General features: G+C 44.0%; 1 protein-coding gene across 4 annotated transcripts in view; it reads left to right on the top strand.

The window, feature by feature from the left end:
• Positions 1–12,039, top strand: part of EPHB1 (EPH receptor B1) — a 344,890-nt gene that overhangs the window by 246,379 nt on the left and 86,472 nt on the right. For all 4 annotated transcript variants that reach the window (XM_060274589.1, XM_060274587.1, XM_060274588.1 and 1 more), the window contains exon 5: positions 9,027–9,362. In XM_060274589.1, the coding sequence (XP_060130572.1) occupies positions 9,027–9,362 (336 nt within the window). The remainder of the gene's footprint in view (positions 1–9,026; positions 9,363–12,039) is intronic.

Genomic DNA, 12,039 nt, shown 5'->3' on the forward strand with positions numbered 1-12,039 from the left:
TACCAGCTTGGCTGAAGGAGTTGTTGGAAGGAGGCATACAAGGCGCCAACCAACTCCGCTCCAGATTCGTGCCGGGTTTACTCCTTGGCCTCTCCTGAAGATGTCCTGCAAGGCAGTGGACAGAGATTATTACTCAGCGTTTACTACTGAAGCCTTTCTCAAAAATGAGTATAGCCACAATGCAGTGGAGGTTTAGGATCAGAGTTTTCCTTCTCCTAGGTTAATGAGCCCCACCTGCCCCTTATTTCCCTCTACAGCGCACACAGAAACCGCCTTCTTGACTCATGGATCCACTTGTGGTCTCATCCATTTGATCCGCCAGAGTAATGCAAGGGATGCATTGATATCTTAAAAGTTGCAGGGTTTAAATGTGCCTGAAAGCTTCAGTTTCTGATCTGGGAACCAATTCTGCTTATCCCAAGTGTGTGTGTGTGTGTGTGTGTGTGTGTGTGTGCGCTTTATGCCTGTGCTCAGATGCATTTTAAATGCAACTTCAAATGTTTCAGAGCTGAGACATGGGATTGAAAACAGATCCTGGGGCTGAGTCTTAACATGCTTCAAGGCCATGATTCCACCTGGGTTAAATGTGGTAAAAAGCTTCTCCAAAGGGTTCCAGCAGTACTGCGAGATGGCTGCCCTCTTCCTCCCTGGCTGTGCTTTAACTGAAGTGCTGACATATGCTGGACAGCATTCCACCAGTAAATCAAGAGTTGACAAAGAACAGGAGATTGGGGGGTGGGGATGATGACAGTCTGCTGCAAGATCCCTCTGGTAAAATCAGATGTATTTGTTACTTTTTCTGTGGTTCCAGGCATGACTGCTGCAGACAAGATAGATAGTGTCAAGAACTCCATTATAAATCACCTTCCCTGCCCAGGGCTTTATAATTCCAGTAGTGAAATTTGCTTTGGGTTGTATTGATATGTAATTGTTCCTTTTTGGTAGATAGTTTAAAGGGTTTAAGGGAGATGGATTTATAAAGCATAGTGATTAAGCCCCCTCTGCCTTTCCTCCATTTTCCAGGCATGAGTCCAATCCTGTGGACATTTCCCCATCTGTCTCATTTTTAACCGCCAACCCCAAGGAATGGGCAAATACCTCAGGCGGGGGGTGGGGGTGGGAGAGACAGACTTACAGACTGATGACTTAGGGCCAAAGTGAAGGTTGAAGGCAATTAAAGTGATTCAGAAGCAGATGTTGGGGAAGACTTTTATCTGAGGCTCGTGTGGCCATTTATAGAGCAATGAAAAAGGGGAAATGTACTGTGGAACCTCGGTTTATGAACACCTCGGTTTATGAATTTTCAGTTTATGAACGCCGCAGACCCATCTGGAACGGATTAATTCATTTTCCATTACTTTCAATGGGAAAGTTCGCTTCAGTTTATGAATGCTTCAGTTTATGAGCAGACTTCCGGAACCAATTACACCCATGCTTCAGTTTGTGAACATTTCAGTTTAAGTACTCTGCGGACCCGTCTGGAACGGATTAATCCACTTTCCATTACTTTCAATGGGAAAGTTCGCTTCAGTTTATGAACGCTTTAGTTTATGAACAGACTTCCGGAACCAATTGTGTTCATAAACCGAGGTACCACTGTATTCCCAAAAAGAGAGCAAAAGGAGACACAGATTTGCACTACATTTGCATCTGCTTATTTATATGTATAGGTGCACAATACATCTCAATGTAAAGGTTGTGTGTGTGTGATTTTTACCAGATGATCTATACTTAGATCAGGCATCCCCAAACTTCAGCCCTCCAGATGTTTTGGACTACAATCCCCATCATCCCTGACCACTGGTACTGTTAGCTAGGGATCATGGGAGTTGTAGGCCAAAACATCTGGAGGACCGCAGTTTGGGGATGCCTGACTTAGATCATCTGGAGAAATTCTATTCATGGTACCTCACCTCATCTTAGGTTGATGAGCCCCAAACAGGCATTGTCTGCTATTGCTATTTTCTATGTAATGCCTTTCCCTTTGTCATATGTGAAGCAGAAGCCACCGTATTCATCCATATTTTATAGCTCAGGATGGAAAACCTCTGACCTGAAGGTGAAACTTAGCTTGTGAGGCCGCCCCGTTGAAGTCACCAGGGAATGCCATGCCCGCCCAGCCTGCACCTGATGTTATATATGATGTCAGCTGTGTACAGCCGGTAAGAGCAAAGCTGCAAGAAACAATCTAAAGCTGAGCTCCTGATTCTTCCTTTTCTGGAGCAAGACATGCCCCAAACCTCCAATCAGCTGGCAGGTAGTAGGAACACCCCTTGCTCAAGGAGGGTGCTGATCTTTGAAACTGTCCCACAGAGCCCCTTTCCAGCTCTAACACAGGAGACTTGGAAAGCCATTTGTGATCTTCCCTGCTCTTCTCTTTCGTATCTCTGAGGTCATGGTGCAAAGGAGAAATGCAGGGAGGATTGAAAAGCCTTTCCCCACACCTTCCCATTCCCCCAGGCAGTTGTCTGGGAAAACCCACCTGTCCATTGCGTCATGTGAGAATGATGTCCTGAGATTGACAAGTGGGTTGCCCCGCCCCTTGTCAAAGTTGACCCATAGAGTGGTGCGCTAAAAGGTTCTCTATCTCTGGTATAGACATATCTTTTTACGCAGGCTTGTCTGACCCACAAGTTCAGTCCCTTATCAGACCCTCCTTTCACCAGCAGTCTTATTGGTACAGAGTGCGGGTGGCCAGTTCCAGCTGCACAGGCTTCCCAGCTGGAGTCTGGCTGTACCTTATAACAGCATGAGCAGATTCCCTGTGAAAGATACATGGTTTGACTGCTGTTTTAGGTGAGAAATCTCAGCTTACTGACCATTATCAGAGGTACAATATATCCACCCTCGGATTTTATACCCCAGGTTAAGTTAAGGAAGGCAATGGAGCTATAACGTCTATTGCTCAAAACGTCTGCCACTAACCCCTCAAACAAGCTGATAAAAGGTTCTGCTCTGTGATTGATTGCATCACTTTTAATAACTCCGTCTCAGATCGAATCTCTGAAACCAGGCAACAGAGGCGAGTGTTATGTACCATCAAGCTTTCAAGATGCAACCTGTAATGTTGCAGCAGAAAGTGATATGGCCCAGCCAGATTCGCGCCCCCCCCCAGCCATTAACTAACCTGGCTATGATGTCACAAAGTCCTGGAGACAAGGAGAGTGGATATTGGGGGTGGGGGAGCTTAAAAGCAATTGAAGCAGAATATAATTTTATTTACTTACAATATTTATTAGTACAAGGCCAATGTATGCACCCTAAATGGTTTTAATGAGTTGCGTGGTTGGGGTAAAAGGGGCTTAAGAGCAAGTCATTATTAATCTGTGGGAAGGCAAAGTCTATCTACACACACACACACACACACACACACACACACACACACGGTGGGGAGTTCAATTTTGAGAGGAGGTGGCAGAGGGTTTCAAGTTTATTTCTATCCATTGCCTACAGAATCGGGGCAGGTTTGTGGGGCGAAGGGAGCCTGGCAGATTTTGGGGCCACTGGGAGATGGTACTGGCCTTAACACTTCCCTGGGCCTTCGTCCTAGTCAGCCTTCATCATCATCATTTATGTCAATCTCACCTGAGATGGACAAGGCAGCGTATAGAGGAGTGTTTTGGCAGGTGATCTCAAATACTGGATAAGGTGTGCTTCTTCAATTACTTGGGTTCCAGGCTGTTAAGGGTTTTAGCAGCACCCTGAATTGGACTCAGAATTGGACAGCTAACCAGTGTAGGTCTTTTAGAAATGGCAAGACAAGATGTGCCAGTGAGAATTGTGGCACCCTTTTCTATCATGTATCATAGACGTTACTACAAAGTGTGGCTTACTGAAGCAGCAATTTTAGGAAAGCAGCAGTAGAATTGCATTAAGGTTGAGAGGGAAGAATTGGAGATGGCAAGAAAAATGATGGAAGAAATAGAGAGCTTGGCTATATTTTGTCAGAGCCTTCATGTTTGTTTATGTATTGATGAAATGTGAACTCCTTGACCTGGGATAAAACAATTAGAATGAAACTAGAATGGCTTTGCATTTTGTGAGTATCCCTATATATTGATGACATGGGAACAGTTTGAAGTGCAGCATCACTTCAGTATATCACATTCAGCACATCACATTTCCACTGTGTACACAGCAAAGTCTCTGCTGCTAGATGGCTCATGACAAATACTTTAACTGTGCTGACGGGAAAAAATTAAATGAAATGGAATTTTCGTTAAAGGATAGCATTTTTCTAGCAATTTTAACAAAATGCTTTCATCTGCAGTAACCATAGTAACAGATCAGAGAAGCTCTCTCTCAAAGTGCCTCTCTGAATGTAATTATGAAGAAAAGGAGGAGAGGGGGAGAGAGAGAGAGAGAGAGAGAGAGAGAGAGAGAGAGAGAGAGAGAGAGAGAGAGAGAGAGAGAGAGTTTGGAATGGGGACAGCAGCTAAAAACTCAAGGGCTTGAGCAGAGGTAGGTTGTGACAGATTCAGCAGAACTTCCCTGGTCTCATTTTCTGCTAAGTGGGGTGCTGAAATGGCAGCCTCTTAATGGTAACCCCTGATCAGTGTACTTCACCACCACCACCTTGTCAGCACAGCACAGCAGTTCCATGCACTTCCAAGTGCTAGTCCCAAAAGTAATGTAGAGGAATGCTTGGTAGGTGGCTGGGGCCAGTTTGCAAACCACTTTGCGAGTATAGTCACTTGCAGGATCTATGGCTGTGGCTGAGATATCTGTTTGGACTATTTGGATAGAAAAATTTCAGCTTGTTCAACCTGAGGATTAGTAAAAGATGCTTAGAGGATTGAAGCTAACTACTTTCTAACTATATCCATATTAGTTCTTTTGCACCTGTTGGCAACCTTCAATAGGATTGACCGTAGTGTCTTTGGAGGACATCTGGCTGGTATGGGTTTGGGAGACATGTTGCAGTGGCTCTGTATGGTTGGATTTTCCAAGAAGGTGTTCAGTCTCGACCCTCTTGTTATTTACCTGGGATTTTGTGTTCAGCTGTGATCAATATGTTGATGACACCCAACTCTTATCTTTCTTTTTCAACTGATGCTAAGGAGGCTATAGAGATCCTCAAGCATTGTTTGGGTATAGTGATTGATGTGGGCAGCTCTTGGAGTGTTGACTAAGAAGGCTAAAAGATGTGTGCAGATGTACCATATTCTGATTAGCTTGGACTCTGTAAGTTTGCACTTGCCATTTTCAATTCAGATGTGTATTTCTCATAACCTCCTACAAAAAAAAATATTTTCCTCACTTGATAGTGGGTCAGCTTCATTTTCACCAAGTGTGGCACTTGTAAGTTGGAATCCCAACTTGCACTTCTGCTGCATTATCTGCTTACACATCTCTCACAGTGTCTGCAATTCCACAGGCATGGGAGGACACCAGATGCAGGAGCAAAACAGAGTCTTCAGAGGTGTAGAGAAAAAAATCCTGATTGCTTTCTGAAAAAAAAACTGAATCAGATTTGCTCTTGAGGAAAAGTGCAACACTCAAAATGCATTGGACAATAAATTGTTTTCTGTGCATCTCTGAAGTCCCCTCCCCTTTTGTTATTGTTAAGTAGGGCCTCAATCCTACTGTGTCAATCTTACAAGATAATTTTTATTATCAGCTCCATCCTCCCTAACCATTTCCACCCTGCCAAAGTGATTTCTTTAGGAAATCATTCAGCCACTACTATTCCATACATTGGTTTTTGATTGCACAGACTAAAGCAAAGCCCCCTTTTTATTTTGCGCATGCATTGCACTTGTTGTGCAGTGAATCGTGAGGTCTGCAGTTTCTCATTTGTGCAAACAAAAGTCATCCATGTGAACATCTTTCACTCAGAGTCATAATATACAGTACAAGTGAACTGAGAAGGGTATATCCAAAGCTACCATTCTCCTCACACCACAAACTTCTACTCACAAAACAGCTTTCCCTCTCCTCTCCTCTGCAGCTACCCATGGACCCTCCCAAACTGCTCCAGAAAGTAGGGGACCCCCCAGAACAGATTTTTGGGGCACACAAAGAGAGGAAAAGGTAAAGTCCAGCTGCATTAGTGGATGGATCAATAGCATTTGCACAGAAGCAAATGCCACATTGCCAGGAAAAAGTGGTATCACAGGATTTTGTGCAATTTCTGGGAGATGAATTAATATATTATAGGAATATTGGTGGTGTTGAGCTTTGAGTTTGAAAATAAATATGGATGTTGCAATAATGTGTGATGCTCATAGATGTAATCATGACAACCATGAAATTTCCTTGTCCAGGGCTTGCCCAAAGCATGAATTGTTAGAACTCTAATATTAAGTTCCAGTTTTTGTTATGGGAATTTTGGTGGCAAGTCTGCCCAAGTCTGAATTCAGTTCTCTGGTTTAGAAAATAGTAGCACTGATCAGACTGAATAATTATAGTGTTTGTTTAATAGAGCTTGGCCCATTATGCTGTTTGCTTTGCCTGCAGCATGGCCACAGTGTTGACTCATTTTATTTGTCATTCCTTACAGCCCAGAGAGTTTTCTCTGTGGCACAACTGCCTGATCAGCATTCCCCTGTTATATATGTGTGTCTTTGATTACTCTTTCCACACTGTATTTGTTCTTATTGAATCTCCATTAATTGATTCCAGCCCCATTTCTTGAATGTATAAAAACAGAGTTGCACTTAATTCCCCCGCCCCTGCAAAGCAACCCTTCTCCTCAGAATGGTGCTGCCTGCAGTTTTGATATACGTACTCTGAACTGTGGCGTCCAAGTTGCTAATAAATAATAACTGCATAAAGAGCAGACACAGAAGGAGACCCTTGTAGGACCCCACTAAATACCCATCCTTTCAGCTTGACATATTGAACCATTAATAACTGCTCTTTGCTTCTGACATTTTCTGCTAGTCTGTCTGTTTTTATATCATGTGTGCTTTTCAGAGCCCTAACTATATGTTTCAAGGAATTCTTAAAATAAAATAAAATACTGTCACCTCTGTTCCCCCCCCCCATGTGAGTGCTCAATAGCATGTGGTTGTGTGTAGATTTCCAGATGTATAAACTTGTAGCTTGAATTCTCATTGCAACTTAGTGGTACCATCAACTCAGCTTCATTGAGGATGGGATGATGTTGCAATGGAAGTAGACCAGATTTCTTCGGTTCACAAAATGTCAGGACCAAGATTTGGAAATGGGGGTGGAGGGAAACAGTGCTTGGAAGTGTCAGAAATTAAAGGCTGCCTTGTATTACTCTGCTAGATGGTTGGCGTGGGCAAAGAATGGCCATTATACCAGCCGAGGCCCCGTTGTGAATTGCCTGCACCAAATCTTTCATTACCTGTCTCTGATTTGCTCTTCATAGTCTTATAGCACCCTTTCCCACATTGAAATGAGGAGCAGTGCACGGCAAATAAGGAACAAACAACCAGAGACACCTTATTTGCAGGGATACAATATGTGTTTCTGGTTTGTGTTGTCTGAGTGGAGCACTAGGCATTTATAAAGACTATAGAAGGAGACTCACCCACTCACCGATCAGCAGCCATTCCACAGCTCCATCTTTCTTTATCCTTTTGTCCTGCTCTTACCAATTGATCTGATGACAGATCTTGCTGCTATTAGCCTTCTCACATTTTGGAGCATGCCACTGTTTGTCTTTTGGTGTAGCCTCAGCTCCAGTATGTGACTGGGAGCAGAGTTGGGGAAGGAGACAACTCTTGAACTCTAAGTACACACTCTCCTTTCTCTCTTTAGAAAGGGTATTGTGACTATTTTCTATGCAGTTTCTTGAATATTTGCTGCCAGAGTAACATATGTGGCTCATGAGCCTCATTCCCGGCCAGCCCTGTGTGTATATATAAAGCAGGATTTATATGGGTGAAGTCAGCAGTACTTGGGGACTCAAGAGATCTGAGCTGGAAGCTGGTTGTCAGATGTACCATTAAAACAAATCAAGGACCTCATAGAGCTGAGAGGGCTATGCTGTGTGACTTGATAGCCTCTGGCAACTATGGCCAAGTCCAACAGCCCATAAATCTTAGGTGAACTGGTGGGACTCATAATACCCTGTTTCTCATATTTTAAGACATACCCATAAAATAAGCCATAGCAGGATTTTTAAGCATTCAAGGAATATAAGCCATACCCCGAAAATAAGACATAGTGATAGGCGCAGCAGCAATGCCGGCTGCGGCAGGAGGAGGAGGAAAAAAATAAGACATCCCTTGAAAATAAGCCATAGTGTGTTTTTTTGAGGAAAAAATAAATATAAGACATGTCTTATAATATGAGAAACACGGTACTAAGGAGGGAAAGTGTGACAGCTTTAAAAATAGAGCCACATGTAAGGTTCCTTTTACAGAGCAGGACAGCTGAGTGCTATAATTTGGTAGAAATACTGTGGAAGGGACAAAAGGGCATCTAGCTAAATAATAGAGACTAAAGCATAACATAAGCATAACATAAGCAGAGAAGAGAAGATGAAGGTGTCTGAAGAGCAAATAAGAATTAACCAAGAAGGGACACAACTTTCCCACTACTCTTTCTACTCCACACATTAGCCTACCAAGCATGGAGAAACTTCCAAATGTGTTAGTCTGGTATCTGAGCCAAGTGACACTACAAAAGAGGGATAATTACTAAGTAATCTGATTGAAGGGATATTGTTCTACATTTAAAGTAATCAGGGAGGTTCTGTGTGAGCCCAACATGCCAATTGGAGAATTTGGGGGTGGGTGGTGGGTGGGGAGAGATTAGGTAAGGTTTATTGAATTCACGTATCCTTTCCCACAAAAGAAAGTCCTAAAGTGATTAACAAGTTCATGCCATGTTGTGGAGGATATGATCCAGATCATTAGGAGTGGGGTGGAGAGCCTTTTTGGTCTAAGGATCCTCAACGAAAGCCCCATAATGGAAAATCATGAGGCATGCATTTATCCAGGTCTGGTGAGTCCAAATTCACTAATTTCTACATCTCAGCAAAAGTATACATTGTACCATGATCAGGCATTTAGTTGCATAGCCTTTATCTGCAAATTGCTTTTTAACAGGTGTTCCTTCAGGGCCTCGCAACGTGATCTCTATTGTCAATGAAACGTCAATTATACTAGAATGGCACCCACCCCGGGAGACGGGAGGTCGTGATGATGTGACCTACAACATTGTCTGCAAGAAGTGTCGGTCGGACCGCCGTAGCTGCACCCGCTGTGATGACAATGTGGAGTTTGTGCCAAGGCAGCTGGGCCTCACGGAAACCCGGGTCTTTATCAGCAACCTGTGGGCCCATACGCCATATACCTTTGAGATCCAGGCTGTCAATGGAGTTTCCAACAAAAGCCCATTCCCACCGCAACATGTCTCCGTGAACATCACCACCAACCAAGCTGGTAAGTGCCACATCAGCAGTTCAGAGACCTCCTGTCTGGGTTTCTTGATATGCACAGAGAAGAAAATCTAGATTGCTTTCAGATACTGCACTTGCCTCTGTCAGCGTTGATTTGACATTGTTAAAGATTTGCAGCCAGGTTCCATAAATATATGTTGCTTTTGCCACTTGTCCTTCTGACCTCCACCCTTTTTAAATGCTTCTGAGTCATACCTCCAGCCAGGGTTTCTTGTAAGTGGGTAAAACAATGGCATAGCTGTTTCTGTTTGAGAGCATAGTCCCATTCAGTACTCCCCAACACCATTGCTACCATCTGGTGTGCTTACTAACGATGGTTGGTGCATGGCGGGAGGTGGCAGATGCACTGGTGGCGCCGCCATCAGGGCCTCCCCTGCTGTCTAGGTCACTCTCACAGTCACATTACTCTCTGTGTTCACAACCACAAAGGAAGTACCAATTGTTGGAAGAATCCCAATCCCTTCTTCCCAAATGGCATGATACTGCAATTTGAGTGGTGGTGTCATGATTCTGACAGTGGGATCACTACCTTGAGGGAAGTTGTAATCTGGGTCCACTTTTTTACCTTGGGAGGTTCTGGACTCTCCTTCCTTGGAGGTTTGTAAGCAGAGGTTGGATGGCAATCAGGGCCGTCTTGAGCAGGTTGGACGCCCTGGCGCTGAGATCGCTCCGGTGCCCCCGCCCTTGCAGCATTCAGCATGGCTTCCGCACGGCTTTGCTGCGCAGTACCTCCCCTGCCGGCCCGGCGCCCCGCGCCACTGGGACTGCACCTAGAGCCGGACCTGATGGCAATCTATCATGGATGCTTTAGCTGCGTTTCCTACACTGCAGGAGGTTGCACTAGACCAGGCAAGCCCAAACCCGGCCCTCCAGATGTTTTGAGACTACAGTTCCCATCATCCCTGACCACTGGTCCTGTTAGCTAGGGATCATGGGAGTTGTAGTCCCAAAACATCTGGAGGGCCGAGTTTGGGGATGCCCTTGGGGTCCCTTCCAGCTCCATGATTCTATGTTTTTCTGCTTCAACAATATTTCATTATGTTCCTATCATTTTATGAATTGTATTCTGTATAAATTATAAAAATGATAAATAAAACATGTTCTATTTACAAAGAAAAGAAAACATTAAAATAACTACCTTTCTACTGGTAGGATGGGGGGACGGGGGACATAGGCGTAGCCAGGATTTTTGTTAGGGGGGCAGGCTTTTGTTGAGGGGATAGAGCCTCGGATATGTATTGATTTGTATTGATTTTTACTTATTTGGGGGCACCTGCCTCCCTTGGCTATGCCTTTGGGGGGGCACAGGAAGGAAACAAGGTCAGAAGGAGACCACAGTTGGAAAATTTGGGAAACACTGCACTAAACAACAACAGCAATGATATATAGAAAGGCCCTTAATTGTCTTTGGAGTTTATCTCTTTAGACATTATTATTTTTTCCCCTTTGCAGAGTCATGTTTAGTTACCAGGAGCAAATCCTTGAGAAAAATATTACTGAATGTGACCTGCATTGGAAGGAAAAGGGGGCATAAACAGGGGAAGTGGAGTAGGTAACCAGATGGTGGTGGATCTGTGAAGGGTGTGAGCACATGTGCCTCTGTTCTCTATGTGAGGTTATGAAGAAGGGTGGGCAAGGGACAGCAACCAGGTGGCGACCCTGGCCTAAAGCTTAATGAAGAGAAGAATTGACAGTAGAAGGCAACAATAGATGACAATCTGTTTGGTTCCGTTACAGAAAGGGAATGGTAATTTCTGCTTTGTATGAAACACGTAAAATGGAAAGTCTTTGTTAACTCCACCCCGCTGGGGGAGTTGACAACAGAAACCTGGCGTAAATATTTTAGCGTCACATCTCCAGGGAATAAGAACTCTGTCATGTTAGGTTTGTGCTCTAATCAAGTCCAATCCAACCGACTACTTGTATCTATACTCTTTTGTCTGTTTTGTCTGCTTGCTGCTCCTCTCTCCCTCCATTTTGACATGTGCCCACCTGCCCATCTGCCCATCTGCGGCTGCCTCTCCTTGGACAGCAAGGGGCCTCAAGGTGGCCTCGGCAAGAGCAGGTCAAACACTCCTTTGGTCTATTGTCTCAGCTTTGATTCCCCAGAGCTCCATTCAACTCTACTCAGCCCATCTTCCTCCTCCTCCTGTAAATTTCTCTTGCTTTATTATTCTGTTAGGTGGTGTTTCCTATGCTCCTTTTTTGTCCTGCCTGTCAGTCACTCTATTCCCCATCTGTGTATCCACTCATCTCTCTTTTCCTATTTCTGCCAGAAAGCCATGATTATTAAGAGTTGATATATTTGCATTGTATTCAGACATGCTCTGTAATTATCCAACTGAAGCGCATTTGCTTTCAGTGCCTTATGGATGCGAACAATATTTGAAAGACCACAAACATAAAATAAATATTTGGCAGTTAGATGCAAGGTGTTAGCATTCAGCACTTGTTTAAGCAGGTTGAAATGGGGTGCCAAGCACTGGAGGCATTTAAAGGGAGGTTAATGGGAATGCGCAGGCAGAATAGATTGTGCAGATTTGGCACTGACTCAGTCATTGATGCTTAACAATTTAGTTTTGCTGGCCTCTCTTTTTTTGTGCTGCCGCTGACCTAAAAATGCAATATATTTCTAACTGCAAGAGTTACTGCCTAAGCAG

This window comes from Zootoca vivipara, chromosome 5 (assembly GCF_963506605.1).
Source record: "Zootoca vivipara chromosome 5, rZooViv1.1, whole genome shotgun sequence".
NCBI classification, from domain to species: domain Eukaryota; kingdom Metazoa; phylum Chordata; class Lepidosauria; order Squamata; family Lacertidae; genus Zootoca; species Zootoca vivipara.